Raw genomic sequence first — 19,941 nt, forward strand, 5'->3', positions numbered from 1 at the left:
AAATTACTAACTTGCCCCTGACTTAACGGAGAAAATAGACGAGGTAAGAAAAAAGTACTAAAATTGTAAGTTTTAGAAAAATGAGGTAGCCATTTACAATAAATTTAAAATCGGTACTAAAATTGCGTAATTAGACAAACCACATATACTAAAATAACACGTTATCGAGTAATTTGTAAATACATACATGTTCGGCGGTGATGTTCGGTTTATTATTCAAATCAAAGAGGATCCTCTCAGAGATTCTTCCAATTTTTTCCACCCCATATCATACTCTACTACTCTACACACTCTACTCAACTTCTCACCCTATAATAATACCACCACCACCATCATCATACATTCATACTCCATATCAACAATATGACCAAAATATACCTTCTTCTTCATCACATTTTTAATAATATCGTTATTCTAACAATCTTCATCCATGTTGATTATTCACAAGCTCTCTCAGACCTTGACACACTCCTAAACCTCAAATCATCCTTGGTTGCACCACCCGCCACGTCACCATTACCCGACTGGGCCCCAACCCGTTTCCACTGCACCTTTTCGGGCGTCACGTGCGACGAAAACTCGCGCGTGACGTCCCTGGTAATCGGTAATGTTCCGCTGTACGGAACATTACCGCCTGACATAGGAAGGCTAACCAAGCTGGTAAACCTAACCCTTGTGTCCAACCAACTCACCGGTGAACTCCCGGTGGAGATGAGTAAGTTAACGGAGATTAAGTTAATCAACTTCTCGACAAACTCTTTCTCCGGCAAGTTTCCCGGTGGGGTGGTGGCGGCGATGACGGAGCTGGAGGTGTTTGACGTTTATAATAATAATTTTAGCGGGAAGTTGCCGGTGGAGTTTGTGAAGTTGAGGGGTTTGGAGAAGTTGTTTCTTGGAGGGAATTTTTTCTCCGGGGAGATACCCGAGGAGTACTCGGGGTTTCCAAGTTTGAGGAGTTTGGGGTTGCAAGGGAACGGGCTTTCGGGGAGGATACCCGCGGGTTTGGTGCGGGTATCCTCGCTCGAAGAGCTTTGGATTGGGTATTTTAATAGCTATGAGGGTGGGATTCCGCCCGAGTTCGGGTCGTTTAAGTCGTTGAAGCTTCTTGACCTTGGAGGTAAAGAATAAAATCTGGTAACTAGTGTGTAGATGTTATTTGGATATTGGTTGTCCATGTGTCGGTTTTGATCTTGAACTGAATAAAGTACGAAACTTTGTTTTTTCAATTTTATTATATGAAAAATTAATATCGTGTATTAAGTTTGTTTTTACATAAACATAAAACCAAACTAAACGTTTGGTTTTGGTTTTTGTTTTTGTTTCGTTATTGTGTTTGGGTTTCGAATCCGTTACTTTCAGGTATTGATAATTGTAATCAGTAATAGGGAGGAATATATTTTATTATATATATACTTATAACTCGTATTTACATAATAATAATAATAATATCTAACATGATATGTTAATTACATTGTGTGTAAGTGTAACAGGTAGTAGTCTCACCGGCGAGATACCGGAGAGCTTAGGAAATCTGAAACAGCTTCACTCTCTATTTCTTCAATTCAACAATTTCACCGGACAAATACCGCTGACCCTCTCGGGTTTAACGAGTTTAAAATCGCTTGATCTTTCGAGCAATAACCTCACCGGAACAATACCCGAAGGTTTGTCCGAGCTGAAGAACTTGACATTACTCAATCTGTTTCTCAATCATTTCGTTGGTCGAATTCCATCGTTCATCGGTGATCTTCCGAATCTTGAGGTGCTTCAATTATGGACCAACAATTTCACGTATTCGTTGCCGGAGAATCTTGGCAGGAATGGTAAGTTGCATGAGCTTGATGTCACTGGGAACCACCTTACCGGAAACATACCGGAAGATTTATGCAAAGGAGGTAATACAACATATACATTCTCTCAAATTTATTTATTTCTATATTTTAATTTGAAATAACAAATTTTGATTAAAAGATTGTACTAAAACAAAGTTTTTTTTTTTTTTGATATAAAATATTATGTTATTTTGGATATCGGATTTTTAAAGAAATTTATCTACAAAGATTAGACAAAGCTATGTTTGTATTTAGATTTAGAAAAGTTTGTATTAATAAAAGTTAGATTACATGTTATATTTGAACAATTAAATTAACTATGACATGATAAGCTAAAAATTTATTAGGAAAACAACTGTGTAAAAGTTTTCAAAGTCCTTTCAAATACAACTATTTCTAAAATATTCATTTTATCTGTGCAACTAACTATTCATAACGTGCAAGACAAATATGCAAATGAGGTAATATAGTATTGCTATATGTTTTCGATATTTTGTATTAAATGTAACAGCATGTAACAAAAAAAACGGTGTTACACAGGGGTTTCACAACTCAAGTAGGTTTTCATTCTATACTTTCCCTCTCTCTCTCTCTATATATATTACACACATACTAATATAATAATATTATCCAAAAAAACGCACTAGGCGACAAATCTATGCAGCCCCCCTGTCGCCCACTTTTCGCCGAAGGATGGTGTTTTCGCCCCTACATATCGCCCATTACGCATGGTTTAATAGTATAATACATTCCATTTTCTATCAATTTTATTCCACATAAATAATTTTATTATAGATATTTAGAAATAAAAATAAGATAACCAAAATAACATGAGTCTTCTTTAGATATAGGTAAATTCGATTACATGGGTTATACTTTTGGAACTTTTATTTCACATTTTTGATTTTCCATTTCACAAGTAATTTTGGATTTTCTCTAAAGACAATATTTTGTAATATCTTTTATTAATCTAAGGAGATGGCTTAATAAAAAACAAATATAATTAATACATATTTATATTGTTGAAAGGAAGTTGCATCCTCATCCTACTCACTATCTCTAAATTAAAAATTACACCAAAACTCACTAAATTAAATAATACTTTTTATACCTTTTATCATTACCTTTTCTCTTTCCTTCACTCACAACTACTCTCAAAATATATTAAAAAATTATAGAAGATGAACATTAACTTTTTAAATATACAGCAAAATCACTACTTTTTCTAAAATATAAAAACCATTCACTCACAACACCCTTAATCACTCTCTAAATTATAAAAACACCACTCACACAAAATAAGGGGTTGGATGAGAATGCTCTAACTCTTACTTTTATTAAGAGAAGTAGCGATTGCATCGAAACAAAAGAAAAACGGAACGTTACTCCTTTTTAATTGCAAAACTCAATATTTTAAAAATTATATTAGGTTTTATAATTAAAAATAAGTAACCTGATTTTTAAATTAAAATATAAATGAATCCTTAATAGTACAACTAACTATGCATAAGGTACAAGTCGGATATGCATAAACTAAAATTCAACCATTATTATTACCACAGGCAAGCTACGGTCTTTGATCCTAATGGAAAACTTCTTCTTCGGTCCATTGCCGGAAAAACTTGGTGAGTGCAAATCATTGACAAGGATACGAATCATGAAGAACTTCTTCAACGCCACGATTCCGCCCAGCATATTCAGCTTACCGCTACTCACAATGCTCGAGTTTGATGACAACTACTTCACTGGTGAACTTCCACCCGAAATGTTGTGTCTGTCTTTGCAAAGCCTCTCAATATCCAACAACCGCCTCTCGGGTTCAATACCTCGGTTCATTGGCAGGTTAGTGAATTTAACGACTATTTTGCTCGACTCGAATAATTTATCCGGGCGGATACCGGAGGAGATCATGGGTTTGAAGAGGTTGAATAAGATTAATGTGAGTGGTAATGGACTTACGGGTGTGATTCCGGATTCAATTGGAAGCTGTTTGGGGCTCACTACGATCGATTTAAGCCGAAATAAGATAACCGGTGAGATTCCGAGGGGAGTGATGAGTTTGGTTATCTTGAACATACTTAATGTCTCTCGGAACGAAATGGCGGGCGAGATACCGAGCAAGTTAGGTCACATGAAGAGCTTAACGGTGTTGGACCTTTCGTTTAATCGGTTCTCGGGTAGAGTCCCGTCGGATGGACAGTTAAAGGACTTCAACGACTCAGTTTTCGCTGGAAACCCTAGTCTTTGTTCACCACATGTAATTCGATGCTCGGCCGAATCACGCCTTAGCAAACGATCGATCCAACCGAAGCTTTTAATCACGATAATCTGCTTGATTTCGGTGATATCGATTGTTACAATCGTGTACATTTACATTCGAAAGAAGAAACGTGTTGAGAAGTCGAAAATGTGGAAACTAACCGCTTTTCAACGGCTAAACTTCAAAGTCGAAGACGTCATTGCGTGTTTGAAAGACGAGAATGTCATAGGAAAAGGCGGCGCGGGGATAGTGTACCGTGGATCAATGCCGAACGGTGTAGACGTTGCGATTAAACGTCTGGTCGGTAGAAACCACGGATTTGAAGCGGAGGTCCAGACTTTGGGACGAATAAAACACCGAAACATTGTTAGGTTACTCGGATACGTATCGAATCAGGAAACGAATCTTCTACTCTACGAGTACATGTCGCATGGGAGTTTGGGGGAGATTTTGCATGGGTCGAAAGGGGTGCATTTGCAGTGGGAAACGCGGTATAAAATAGCGGTGGAATCGGCTAAGGGGTTGTGTTATCTTCATCATGATTGCTCGCCGTTGATTGTTCATCGAGATGTGAAGTCGAATAACATATTGTTGGATTCTGATTACGAAGCTCATGTTGCTGATTTTGGGTTGGCTAAGTTCTTAAGGGACGCGGGTGGTTCGGAGTGCATGTCTTCGATTGCTGGATCATATGGTTACATTGCACCAGGTATTTGATAAGTCTTTTTATGCATTAGGCTAAGTACATTCTGCATCAATAGGTGTACCTTGTTAAATTTTTCTCATTAGTTCGTATACCATTAAAAATGAAAAACATATAAGTTTCTGTGGAGTAATTTTAGTTGTGAATTAGTTTCTGCATGTTAGCACATTTTTCACATATGTGGAGCATATGCAATTTTTTTTATGTGAATGTGATGTAGACTCTATTGTTGTCATGAAAATACTATAGATAAGTTTTTGACCTCATTTGTATATTTTTTTAGAACGACGACTTTCTTGTATTCAGGCTACCGCACCCTCCAGATTTGGAGAGCCCCGATGCCCCACTCTGGCCAGACTATGTTGTCTTAACCGGGCCCACGCTGGCTTCAGAGTTTGGCTTGGGCGTTCCCTCGGGAAACCATATCGCCGACTGCCACTTGACAGCCGTTGTGCCACCACAAGAGCAGAACTCTCTGACGTAACACATGGTGGGATGAAAACCTGGGTGGGCTCATGATTCAAGCTGACAACCTTTATACAAGGCCTAGCTCAAATCCATCATTGCCAATATCCACCCAAATATGACACAAGTGAGATTCGAACTTGAGTCTTCACTGGAAAACCAAAGCCTCCTACCACTAGGCTGCAAGTGGGGGATGACCTCATTTGTATATAATTTAGGGTTTTTTGCACGTTGTTAGATTCTGATAAATTGGTGACAAGTTATGTTTTCTTATAAGTATATTTATTTTAGACATGTTTGGATAGATTGATATGTTAGTTTGCATGTTACTTTAAATTTTCTCATATGCATGTTTGTTTTAGACATGTTTAGAGAGATAAACATGTTAGTTTGCATATTATTTTAAATTTTCTCATAAGTGTATGTTTGTTTTAGACATGTCTAGAGAGATTAATATGCTTGTTTGCATATTATTTGAAAATTTTCTCACAAGTATGCTTATTTTAGACATGTTTAGAGAGATTAATATGTTAGCTTGCATATTATTTTAAATTTTCTCGTATGTATGTTTACTTTAGATTATAGTTTGCATGTTGTAAACTTTTTAATAAGCTAATAAGTCATTATTTTAATTCTTTTCTATAGTATGATTAGAGAGATTGATATGCTAATTTGTTTGGACATTATCAAATTTTGATCAATTTACAGGGTTTTAATTGTTATTTTAGCTTTTCTTATAAGTGAAGAATTAATCTTGATTTGTTAAGTGATTAAAGTTCGAGGTTTGTTTTGTTAAATTTCATCATCATCATCATCGTACTCAGTATATCCCACCAATAGCAATGCTATGGTAGGGTCTGAGGAGGGTAAGATGTAGACAGCCTTACCTCTATCCTATAGGGATAGAGAGGCTGCTTCCGGTGAGACCCCCGGCTCGATAGTAGTTTTGAATCAAGCCTTGGACATAAGACACATAACACTCAATCATCGGGACACCGGCTGATTGGTGCATGTGCCCTTGTCTTTCGGCTATCAACGCCACCACATGATGCCTGATTAACCTTCCGCCACTTTTAACGTTATTTTCACGTGATTAGTAAAATAACGTCAAAATTAGTGCAATTTTACTTTTGCCCACCCAAGGGTTCACACATATATACATTATATGTGCGCACCGCAAGCAGGGCGTAGTTTTGTTAAATTTGATATTAATATTTGTTTAGTATGGTAAGAATATTGCGGATTATTCTAGAATAAGTTTGTCTTGTTTAACAAGTTAAGTTTGGCTTGTAGAGCAAGTTTAGTAGGTCTATAAATAGAGTCTAGATTATTAGTTTTTTTATGTGAGTCAAGAGGAGTCTCTTCTCCATGTAAGTTTGTTATGTTCGTGAAGTTCGTTTGGCTATATGAAAAGAGTCGCGGGTTGTCACCCCAATATCTCGTGTTTGTTTGTTTGACTAGTTTGTTTGATATGATTGTTTGATCCGCCTGTGCCAACAATAAGTACGTTCATTTTAGACATGTTTAGATAAATTAATCTGTTAGTTGGCAACTTATAAAAAAATTTTTATCAAACGGGATAACACATTGTTGAAAATTAAAATTAATGATTTCAAATATATATTTTGTGATCTTTTTCAGCTAGTATTAATTGTTTTTAATGTCGTCTCACCCAGAGTATGCATACACTTTAAAGGTGGATGAAAAAAGTGACGTCTATAGTTTTGGAGTCGTGCTTCTCGAGCTAATCGCAGGCAAAAAGCCAGTGGGCCAGTTTGGTGATGGGGTGGATATTGTTAGGTGGGTTAGAGAGACCGTCTCAGAGATCCCCGAGCCATCAGATGTTGCAGCTGTGCTATCGGTTTTGGATTCAAGGCTCCACGGTTACATCCTCTCGAGTGTGGTTGACATGTTCAAGGTTGCAATGTTGTGTGTAGAGGATGAGAGCATGGTTCGACCCACCATGAGGGAAGTCGTTCACATGCTGACTAACCAGCCGTGTGTGTTCAAGGGTTAACGGTTAAGGGGACATGGTTTTTAATTGTACAGGAGTGACTCTTTTTCGTGTTTTGGGAATGAATAAGGTGGGTGGCATCGGAAGTACTGGTTGCGTTGCGTGTGGTATGGTCTAGGTTTATGAATTGTGGCATTTGGTGCTTATAATGTATATGAACGCTTTGAAAGGGAATGAAACCTTGTATTTGAACTTTGAAGTTTAAACCTAAAGCTTCATTTTAATGTTCTTTAGGTTCAAGGGTTTGATTTTAGCTTCTGAAGACAATGAATGTTTTCCTTTTGACTTAAAATTAATTGAACTGGGGTGCTACTTATGCTTGATTTATAGGTTTGGGATTTGGTAAGGTATGTTATTGGAAACTAAGTTATTGCTCGTGTACGACATGGGTAGAAATATAGAAATGGTCTGCCTAACAAACACATGTAATTTCAAACAACATAATTTTTATTATGTACGGCAACATAATATTTAGCTGTAAATAATATTCGCCAGAAAATAAAGTATTGAAAAACATAAAGTTAAACAAAATAAGATACAAAGGGGCTGTTTGGGATTCTGTATTTTCACCTCCTTATAAATAAGAAGTTATAAAATGTGTAACTTATCAACATTTTCTCTCACATAATAAGAAAATCTAAATACTTTTTTTTGGCTTATCATAAGTTATAAGGAGATAAAAATAAGGAATCCCAAACAGCCCCAAAGTACAATGTTTAGAAACATAATTCAAACTTGAAAATATAATATTCATAAACTATTAAATTTTTCCTTACAAATTATATTTATTGTTTTGTTTGTAACTTTACATTGTTTGTCTAATGTAAGCATTTTAACATCGTCTCTACTCTTGACTATAGATAAAGCTGCATAAAGTTAACCATGTGTAAACACCAGGTCTCTCAGGTATATGCCAACTTTTGCGAGAGACTGGTCATTGACTTTTGTTAATGGTCATTGCAAAAACAAACTACCGAAGTTTCTTATCTAAAGGTGTTAGACCACTATGCGTTATATAAGTGCGATAACTAATCTTAATACCTGAAATAACTTACTTCAATAACACCCTTCCCAAATTAATTACTTGAAGTCTAATTCTGTTATACATATTGTTCTTCTGATCACCAACACTATCCGACTAATCAATATTATTAGAACTTAGGTTAGTAACAGGTGTATCATACGGGTGGAAATCATAGAAAAAAAACGTCAATTAAAGATATATGTTATATCAATAAATTGGAAGTTATGTATTTATGTGAACATTTTACGTAAATGTTATGTTTTTCAATTAAAACAAATAAGAGGCTTACAAAGTTACGACAATAATAGTAATATGATTGAACAGTTGAACGTATCGTATGTAGTAGATTTATTAGTAAGTGTATAAAATTATAATATTAACTATCATTAAAAGTAAAATTGGTCATAAATCGAGTGTACGATGCTAACATAAATTTAATTTAGTGTAGCTTGTCTCTTTTATATAATCACTAGATTTTATCCCCCGTATTATGGGGGTTGTTTTACATTTTCGTTTTCAATATTTATATATGTCTATTTGGATTTTAATTTTATTTATTGTAAGAAATTTAATAATTAATATACCTGAGGTTTGATGATACTCATTACCTGCTTATTTTCTTTATTATAAAATTATTTCTTAATTATAAATAATATATTTTTTTAAATAAAATAGGATATTAATTTTTAGTATATCCCTGTTTTATAGGATTTTCATATCAAATATTTTATGAGATTAATTTTTAATATAATGAGATGTTATAACCCGTTTAAGAGCTATCTGGGTTTGGTGAGACATTTACCCGTGAATTCATCTCAAATGCGTGAGAAGCCTTCATTTACAAATAAAGCAATCTGATGGCTTGAGAGAATGGTTGTTTTACATTTTTTATTTTTTTAATATTTATTTTTGGGATTTTAATTTTTTTTATTGTAAGAAAGTTAATAATATACTTAGGGTTTGATGATGAAAAAGTTTCATAAATAAATGATATGTTATAACCTGTTTAAAAGCTATTTAGATTTGGTGACCCATGACCCGCTTATGTTTTTTACTATAAAATCGTTTATTAATTATAAATAATATCTTTTTCTTTTTAAATTGGATATTAAATTTTAGTATATCCCTATTTTATAGAATTTTCATATCAAATAATTGGTAAGATTAATTTTTAATTTAATGAGATGTTATAACCCGTTTAAAAGCTATTTGGTTTTGGTAAGACCCATATCCATGAATTTGGGTTAAATCAATGAGAGGTCTCCATTTAAATATTAAGCAATATGGTGGCTTCCATAAAGAAGGGGGGGCGACCACTTCGCGATATATAGGATTTTAGGGTTTTGGTTTATATATATTATAAATATAAAATTTGTTAAACTGACTACTAAAGTTAAGAAACAATATGCTTTTAATTTAAATGGCTCAAATCAACACAAATTTGCTAAACAAGCGATTTCAAATCGATTATGAGTCTTTTATTTTTAAGATCTAAGATACTTCTGAAATAAGAAAAATATGCTTTTTGTTTCTCAACAATTACAACTAATCTTATTTGTTATAAAGTTAGATGATGACCATTTGACTTTTAAAAAGTCAAAACGATGCTAGCGACAAAAGACAAAAAAGTTCATAGATTTCAACTCGATCATGGGTTGCTTTAAAATAGTTTAACTTAGACAAAAAAGTTATATTTTTATTTCTTAAAGTTTAGTTCTTGGTAAACCATAACTATTTGACTTAGGGTTTGTTTGGCAATTGCTGTATCATTAAGTGCTGAATCAGTAAAATGTCTGATTGATTAAGAGACTCTGAGCCAGTAAGAGCTGAACTAGTAAGTGTTGTTTGGTTAGACATCTGAATGACTATGCAAAATGACTATATTACCCCTCTGTGCTATTTTGTGAATGAAATATATCTGTTTAATCGGGGCTCTTATTAATGGTACTGAATGACCAAACTATCATTACAACCAACCAAAATACATCTTAAAACAAACCTTCATTATAACCAACCAAAATACATCTTAAAACAAACTTTTATTATAACCAACCAATGTTATTTACATAAAACTTGAATTAGATAAAATAAACTCATATGTTAATTATCATTTGAAAACCTCCAAGATATAATCGTGCACTAAATTTAAGTGTAACGAAAACATTAATAGATACATATACAAAAGCCCTTGAGTAGATTTTTATCCTATTAACATACACAAAATATTCTTCTTGATCCGATCCAAGACTTCATGCCCGAGTTGCACAACGACGTAGCCGTGTCTACACATAATTATATGGTATAAGCATTTGTGTAATCATATACAACATAAAAACTTAATCAAAAGTCTACAAATTTTAGACATCATTAGTTCAACTCACCAAACATCATTTATCTTTATTTCCCAAAATCGACTATTAATATATCCTACCATTTAATGAAAATTATCATCAAGATGTCATTTTATAAGTTTGTACAAAGCATTCGTTTCAATATTCCCATACATGTTCTAATTGGCCCGTTAGTAAAACCTTACACACGTATTAAATGCCATTTTATAATTAGCAACATATTAGAGTACTACTTACAGCACTTAACATCACCATATTTTAGCACTAATTAATAGTATATCACAACATTATTTGCAGCACTTAACAAAAGGATATTTCAACATTTCAGCACCATTCTTACAGCTTATTACAACACCAACAAATCAGCAAATCTCAACCCTATTAGCAATCTACAGTTTGAGATTACTAAAATTTTAGCACCTATTAACAGCATATTTCAGCATTATTTAAAACAATTCACAACACCAGTTAACAACATATTACAGCAACAAGTTACACCAAAAGTCAGCAACAATTAGCAGCAAAATTGAGCACCATATTCTTATAACTTCCTATCAAATCCCCTTTTTATATCCAAAGTAACTAGCATAGTTATTAAAGTCAACAATTTCATTGAATTAAACCTCATCTATCATCAAATCTCCTACTCCATCAAAGAAGAAAATCAATATATTTTCATGTGCAAAGGAACCTGTTGCCAAATACACTCACATATGGATCTTTTGTCATGCACATATGGATCCATCTATTGAATTTAAATGTGAGAAAGGTCTTCGTCAATGTGGCCCACTTTCTCCATTTTTATTCTTGATTGTTATGGAGGCACTTTCGTGGATGTTGACTAAAGCTAAAGAGATCAGTGAGTTTACGGGTATTAATTTCACAGATCAGGAAATAGATATTACTCATCTTTTCTACGCGGGTGATGCTCCAATCTTGGGAGAATGGTCAAGTAAGAATTTGGAGAATACAGCTCGAATTCTTCGAGTTTTTTATTTATGTTCATGTCTTTGCATTAACCTCCGCAAGTCTAATTTGTTTGGGATTGGGACAGAAGACTTAGAAGTGGATAATATGATGGAGGTATTGAGTTGTAAAAGAGGTATAATTCCGTTTGAATATTTAGGAATTAAAGTGGGAGCTAATATGAAGCGAATTAGAAATTGGGATTCGGTGGTCGAAGTGGTGAAACATAGACTTGCCTCTTGGAAATCAAAGACGATATCTATCGGGGGAAGAGTGACACTTATCAAATTGGTGCTTGAAAATATACCTATCTACTATTTCTCATTATACAAAGCTCCTTTGACGGTGATTGAGAAACTAGAAAGTATAGCGAGGCGCTTTTTATGGGCGGGGTCTACCGAAGAGAAAAAAATTTGTTGGGTGGCTTGGGACTCGGTTACAAGCCCAAAGAATGAGGGCGGTTTTGGTATCACCAATCTTAAGGTCACTAATGAAGCTCTACTTCTTAAATGGGCTTGGAGATTTAAGAAGGATGGCAATTGTTTATGGAAAAAGGTAATGGTAGGATGTCATGGATCTAGCCGAACCTGGAGAATGTTACCGTGTAGGCTTTCTTCTAACGGGTGTTGGAAACAGATAGTGAAACTTGGTGAAAAAAAACTCATGAATGGCAGAGATCTTAACAGTTATTTTGTTGGTCTTGTAGGTAATGGGAATTTAGTTAACCTTTGGGGCGACTCCTGGCTTAGGAATGAGCCACCTGGATTCTTATTTCCTAACTTATTCAGGTTGGAAAAAAAATAAATGAGCTACAGTTGCAAATCGGGTTGTGCTATGTAATGGTGAAAAGCTTTTGGAATGGGAGTAGTGCAGAAATCCAACTACTCACGAAAAAGTTGTTGAATTATTTGAACTTCTTTCAGCTATTCATGACCACGATTGGAAAGGAGGCCAAGATTGTTGGTTATGGAGGGGAGATACTAATGGCTTGTTCACAGTCAAGATGGCTAAGAAATTGCTTTCCAAAAGACCGGTTTCGGTTCCTATTTTTAAAATGAAATGGCGGGGCTGGGCCCCATTGAAATGTAACATAATGGTATGGCGAGTTGAGCTTAATAAACTTCCTACTCGAGTGGAGCTGGTTAGGTGTGGGATTCACATAGACGACGAGTTGTGCCTATTTGCGAAGCTGATCTAGAAACAGGGGTTCACTTGTTCACATGATGTAGGTTCACTATGGAAGTTTGGTCAAGAATAGGGAGTTGGTGTAGATTGCCCCCTATTTTTGCCTTTAGGGTTAGAGACTTGTTGATGTTGGCTGACAACTATATGAACACCAAGAAGGATAATCATTTGATTCATGGCATTGTAGTTTCTACGTTGTGGTGCGTTTGGAATGAAAGAAATGCTAGATTTTTTAACAGTAAAGCGTGAAGAGGAATCGAAGTAGTGGAAACGGTTAAGTCGTGTTCGTTTTTTTGGTCCGAGCATTGGTCTAGATTGAAATATGTCGATTGGAATGTGTGGTGTAAATATCCGTTGGATTTGATGTAACTTTGGATTGCATAGGGGTCCTTGTTTTAAGGACTCGCTAGTGGTGTTTTTTGAATGAAGTTTATATTTAAAAAAAATACACTCATATGTATACACACACATGGATACCCATATTATAATTATTAGAATGATGAATTGAGAATGTAATTGACCACATACAATGGCATAGACTAAACATTGATTTTTCAAACCCCCCTCCCTCCACTTCATCTAACTCCATAATTATCAAAATAAAAGCAAGATTCAACCAATCTTAACATCAATTAGCCATTCGAACCATAAACCCTAGTTTTTAAGCCTAGCCATTCAAACCATAGCCGAACCCTAGAGGTCAAGAAATAGAAATCGAGGAGGGTGGAGAAAAAGAAAAGCATTAATCGGGTAAAGAAACAAAAATCATACCTAGTTCGGGCATATTTCAAGCTAAAATGGTGGTGGTGGTGGTGTGCTGGGGTCGTCGTCAGAAGAGTGGGAGAAGGGAAGAACGAACCTGCTTTGGAGGGGTGGGTTTACGCTGTGTTCCCGAGCTCACTTAACGAAGGAAAGGAAAACATTTCCATTCATTTTCTTTCTTTTCATTTTCCTTTCCTTTCATTCATTTTTCTTTCCTTTCCATCCATTCAATTCCTTCTAAAATGGAAAGAAAGAAATTACGCTATAAAACCCTCCATTTTTCTTTCCTTTCCTTTCCTTTCTTTCTTTTAATGAAACTCGGGAACACACTTATTGTTCTTTCCTTCCTTTAATGAAACTCAGGAGCACAACATTTCTTTCCATCCCTTCATTTCCTTTCCTTTCCTTTGTTAAATGAAACTCGGGAACAGAGAGCTGAATGGTTGAGAGCTCTGCTCAATCATTAAGAGGTGATGATAATCTCAACCAAACGGTCTGGAGTATGAGCGAATCTTACCTCTTGAATGGCTCCATTCAGACCCAAACAAACAGCCTGTTACACTCTGTTCCCGAGTTTTATTTAACAAGTGAAAAGAAAGGAAAGGAAACTAGGAGGGAAAAGAAAGGAAATGAAAATTGTGATTTCATTTTGTGTTCCTGAGTTTAAATGAAAGGAAAGGAAATTAAACATTTCATGTGTCCCCGAGATGGATGGAAAAGAAAAGAAAGTTGCATTTTTACTATTATACCCTTTATGGAGAAAATTAAATAAAAACACTCCAACATGCCAATATACATACAAATAAAGTTGTCTACAATTTCCAGATTTGACCAAGATGTCAAACAAGAGTTGATCAAACAATCTGTTTAAGAAGTAACATGTTGCATGGAAAAAATTAATGCCCAAGTTGCCAAATTTGCATAAAAACAAGTTGCAGAGTTAGGATTTTGAAAAGTGGTTCCTGGTTTTAATTTAATAAATGCAGAAGGTTCGGATTCACATGTTGCTCTCTGTAATGTAGAAGGTTTGGTTTATGGCCCACTCTGCATAAACAGAATTTGGTTCTCAAATTGGAGCTAGTTGTATGAATAAATATGGTACGGGGCCAATATGAGTTGGAACAGTCGGTCCTAAACACGAAGAATCGTCCAACTTGAACATGGCCTGACTGAAATCCACCGGGTTTGAACCGGCTTCGTCTGCACAAAGAGGCAAGGCACGACATGCTGGCATCAAAGAGCGTCGGTAGATAGGTCAACGACATGTTTAAGTGTGTCTTATATTTCATATTTCCTTAGTCGGTCCACTCCGGTACTACCCTCATGCGCATCTCTTATATTACAACACTCTTCCTTTTCGGGCCCATTTAACACCTCGCGTATAACTATTTTGATGTAGTTTGAATATAAAAACTTAAAAGTAATATGCAAATTTTTAGTAACTCATAATGATGGAAGCTGAAAGTAATATGTATATGCTACGGTTCAGCCCGGTTTCATACGACCGGTTTTTGATATAAACCGTACACAAACTGTCGCTATGACTTAGAATTTTTGAAACCGATAGACCGCAAAGTTAAAGAAAAAACCGACCGTGAAACCAACCAGACGACCGGTTTGGAAGGTTTCACGATTTGAAACCAAACCATGAACACTCCTACCACAACACACGTTTTGTCCACTGTTTTAAATTTTAATAACTAATGCACAATTATTAGTTTTTACTACTAAAACAACATTACGAAAATACAGAAATTATAGTGTTGTTTTGAAACAAGCCTAATAGATAAAATATAAGAGACGAACATGTAGAGAGAAAGAGAGATATTTTATTCATAAGGTGTGTGTTACAATGAGGTACAATTAGATGTGTATATAGAAGAATATAACTTGGAGAAAAAGCCTAATCTATATTAGGTATTGATAACCACAATAAGATATATTTATAACACTCCCCCTTGGTTATCAACTTAATACGCTTGGTGATGCTGCCTCATTAAAAACCTTGCTAGGAAAACCCAGTGGGACAAAACCATAGCTAAGGGAAAAAGAGTGCAGCGTGTATTGTCTCCCCCTGATTTATATATCTGTTAAAAAGGTAAATATTGATCTTCTATGAAAGCTTCAAAACTTTTGTACTTAATCATTTGCGTCTTCGTCCCTTGACATGCGAATTGTTAAGTTGAAGAATTTTGCATGATATTCATGTGAAAACTTCTATTGTGTCATCTCATAACCATATACTATTGTATTGATACCCTGTTGTGTTTCTTTGCACGACAAGACTAACAAAACTTGTTTTGATGGGTTAGTAAAATATAAACACATATCTTTCATACCTGAAATATACGTTTTAACCCATTCCAATGTCTCCTAGCTTGACACATGTCAATACATATAAATACAGAAAATAATAATCATATATAGCTAATAATACAATATAATTCACTTATGATTTAATTGTGATATTTCCGAACTAATAATATTTCATATTTAGGTAGGAAATGATATATAGTGTATTATTGGACATCCTTTGACGTACTCAAAGAATGAATGTTGTCTTTGGTAAAATGTCTCAATATCTTTAAATGTACTTTGATGGATTAATAAACATATATAATTACACATATACTCGAACTACATGTCGAGTAATAATCATATCATATCAAGGTATTTCAAAATTTCTCATTCTAAAAGTTCTGCAGTTCCTCTCGATGATGTGTACATCATCACTGTAAACTGTGATCATATGAACTTTTAATTGTAAAATTTTGATAAAAGCATGACTAATGGCGTCCAACTTATCTCCCTCATTATCAAAATATTTCCTGATTGTACATACCACGCTCCGACTATTTAGTCCGTATGCAATTTCTTAACCTTGTAGAAGATTTATTGATGGTTTCATGCCGATGCTTAAGAGTTTTTCAATCCATCACAAATTCTTTCCATCTTAACCAGTTATTGATGTGCATTCACTCCTTATGAGTTTTTCTACATGAACTTGCTCATTTGACGTACATCAATTTATATATCATATATCAAAACCCATATTGTACCATTCTTTGTTTATTAAGATACGATAATCATCAGGTACAATTTCTTCTATGTATACTTATTGGTGCACGAGAATTACATCCTTAAGATGTTTTAATTAACCTTTTAAGCATTCACGTGCTAGTAACTCATTAGGAGTCCCAGCTATATTTAACATATAAAATAATCATAATGCATTCAGATATGAATCTGTATACAACATGAGTCATAGTGTTCTCGAGAACTTAATTTACATTATTTGATAATTCAAATCCTTAATAGACTTTCATGTAAACTTTCAGTATCAACTGAATCACAAGACGCATATAAATTCTCTCTTCGTATTACCAGACTATTTAGGTATTGGAAAGTCATTGCTTCCACCATTGGAGAATGTGTCTCCTCAAAATCAATCATGGATCTTTGCAAAATCCTTATGCCACCATTTTTGTCTTATATCGCTTAATTGAATTTTCAAAACTCACATAAAAGATCCGTTTGCATCTAACACATTTTACAAGTTTAGTTGTACGGGCTGCTGGTCCAAAAAACTTTCCGTTATTTAGAGAATTCAACTTTTCTCTATTTGCGTCTTTCCAATTTGGCCAATCATTTTTCATAGGCAGATCTTAAATCATGATCCTCATCATTTTCAAGCGCTATCTTATATACAAAATTATAACGACGTCGGCTTAGTTTCGATTCCATATACTTGTAGACATGATAAAATACAATGTACTGAGAGCTCTTTGTTTTCAAGTACCTGAGGTTTTTTCAATAACCATCATGTCTAACATCTCTCAAGAGACCTTTTACTATACCTCGACCTGACCATCTTTATTACTTGCTCCAATTTTCGAGGAATCATTATTCTTGGAATCGACTAGTCTACCACACTTCAGGCGTGCCTTAGACTCACTAGTCATTACCAATGTATGGTTGTCCTTCCAGGACGTGTATATTAATTGGAGCATAAGCAGTTGTTATGGGTATCTTAGCTAGACACTTTGTTTTGGTCAGTGAATCGTCTGGTAATTGATCGTTACTATGTAGACATGAATTAATTCTTTGAACTTTTAGTTCATATAATTTAATTTGAGGATCAATGGTAATCCAAACTAATTTCGTTTTCCAACTGCTTTATATCTCCCCCTAATGTTAGAAATGTTGCTTCACTAAAGTGAAAACCAATGAGCCATAAACAATTATCTCATTAATAGCTCTAACTCTTTAATCGTAGATAATATATAATACTGACATAAATTCCCAACTCCCTTTATGGTCTCATCTTTGTATCTTGTAGTGGATTAATCTCAATATATAAAACACACGAAATATTAGATGAGAGATACTTAGTTACTGACCAAAAACCAAGCAATGGGGAGGAAGTATCATAACTTGTTGGCTTGATGTGAATGCATGTAAAATGACAAATACCCAAATAAAACATGAACTTTTGCTCTCATGATCATTGACGTTGCAACCAATTGTAAACGTTTGATGATCGTCTCAACAAAATCAATTCGTCTATTAATAGTGATTTACCAAAATAAATATGAAAATCTAGAATATGGTGCTTGCTATCTCATTAGCTAAGCCACAAATCACACAAACTTCATGTTGTGAAATTGATAACCATTTAGACGATGCATCAATTTAAAAAAAAAAAAAACTAAATGGTATCATTTTAGGATATGTGTATCATTTTCCCATTCCATAACATTTAGGGATTCACACCCTCTTTTAGTTGGTAAATAAATAATTTCCTTTGAGAGCAATATTACATGTATAATTATTAGGATGAATCATTTGGTTCTTCAATAAATTTCACATCATTGACTCGGCGTGGTCTAACCAGTCATGCCATTAGTTAACCATGATCCATAAACTTCAGGTTTATGATAGTATATGTATTTTGTTTCTTTAATGAAAATAGTTAAATATGAAAGAACCTTGTATTATCGTTTCAAGTGATGTGATTTCACTTTTGTTTTTTCACATTTTGTTCTCATATATGATCAATTCCTTTGCCACTTGTGGTGGTCGATCACATTATTAATATAATCATTGTTACAAATTTTCAATTATGTCCATGTTCGTAACGATTAATACATTGTCATGCTCACTTCAGGAAATGATATAAAACCAAACCATTTTCATGGCTTCTTCACAATTTTATCGGACACAAATACAAAATCACTTCTGACCTTCATACTCTTTTAATATTTTGCTACTTCAGGAGCATGTTTTGAGATTTGACCAACACAATTGCTTTATCAATATTTTCCTTAGAAATTAACTCTCTTCACATAATATACATTGAGAAATAACTACATGATCTTTTAGGTTTGACTGATCTAACATCGTATGATCTTATATAAATTGATAATGAGATCAAGAAAAATGACACATATATAACCATATTTATACCCTATCATGCAAGTGATAATAAATAAACTATGATTTGGTTGTTATTTAGTACTATATATGCAAATAATAACAACATACGAGTTCAAATTGTGCAATCAATGGCATTGTAACATTTTATCATATAAAACAGTTAAATATAAGAAGATTCATGAAATAAGGTTACACACAAATATACATAACTTATGTGTTAATCTATTACATTAGAGCCAATCACAAGTATATCCCATATATACGTATTTTTCACTCTAATTTGAAAAAAAAAGACAAATATCTCTATCAAGTTTCCATAAAGTTTATAATAACATAAAATTTTCTTTTTGTTCGAGCTAATAAAGAGCTATCATGAAGTTCACAATGTTAAGTTTACAAGCATATATCTTTGGCTCAACTAACATCTCATGTGTTCAATTCTTATATAGTTTATACAAATAAGTGATAATTATTGAAGAGGTATGTACCCGCCTCAACACCAAGCAAGGCGGGTCAACCCACAAGATAAAGACATTATGAAGGCACAAAGCCAAAACCCAGGCGCATAGCGCATACAAAACATGCTCAGGCATCATATGCTCGCGCATCACATATGCGCGCGGCGCATATCACATGCTCTTGCACATCACATATGCTCGCGCGTCACATATGCGCGTGGCGCACCAGCGCGCGGCGCATATCACACGCTCGTGCATATCACACCTGCGCATGAAATATCTGCGCGTGAGAATAAAAAGAAGACTTCGCGCATCCTCAGGATGGGCGCATATCACACGTACACATAATCAACCTCGTCCTTATCCAAATCAGGATCAGGGCAACCTTGATTGTGCACGTCAGACAATCTTCCAGAAGGCATCTTTTTAAGGAGTAAGAATATGCTGATGTTGACAGCTGCCAAATGAAAGGTCGACAACTCAGC

The 19,941-nt window shown here is 34.5% G+C and overlaps 1 protein-coding gene across 1 annotated transcript; it reads left to right on the plus strand.

The window, feature by feature from the left end:
* Positions 1 to 363: 363 nt before the first annotated feature.
* On the plus strand, positions 364 to 7,306 carry LOC143627348 (uncharacterized). The gene is made up of 4 exons (XM_077097192.1): positions 364 to 1,117; positions 1,491 to 1,895; positions 3,395 to 4,801; positions 6,937 to 7,306. Exons 1-4 carry the CDS (start codon positions 364 to 366, stop codon positions 7,275 to 7,277), a joined length of 2,907 nt encoding a protein of 968 aa, XP_076953307.1. The 3' UTR covers positions 7,278 to 7,306.
* Positions 7,307 to 19,941: the final 12,635 nt, after the last annotated feature.

The sequence above is a fragment of the Bidens hawaiensis genome, unplaced genomic scaffold (assembly GCF_021521415.1).
Source record: "Bidens hawaiensis isolate Kalapana, Puna unplaced genomic scaffold, B.hawaiensis_p1.1 tig00004658_1, whole genome shotgun sequence".
Lineage (NCBI taxonomy): Eukaryota > Viridiplantae > Streptophyta > Magnoliopsida > Asterales > Asteraceae > Bidens > Bidens hawaiensis.

What these genes read in the sequence shown, in the direction of transcription:
- LOC143627348 (XM_077097192.1), top strand. Translation starts at nt 364, where the DNA reads ATGACCAAAATATACCTTCTTCTTCATCACATTTTTAATAATATCGTT. An exon ending in GAAGCTTCTTGACCTTGGAG is followed by an intron (nt 1,118 to 1,490) that starts GTAAAGAATAAA and finishes TAAGTGTAACAG; the next exon opens with GTAGTAGTCTCACCGGCGAG. An exon ending in ATATGGTTACATTGCACCAG is followed by an intron (nt 4,802 to 6,936) that starts GTATTTGATAAG and finishes CGTCTCACCCAG; the next exon opens with AGTATGCATACACTTTAAAG.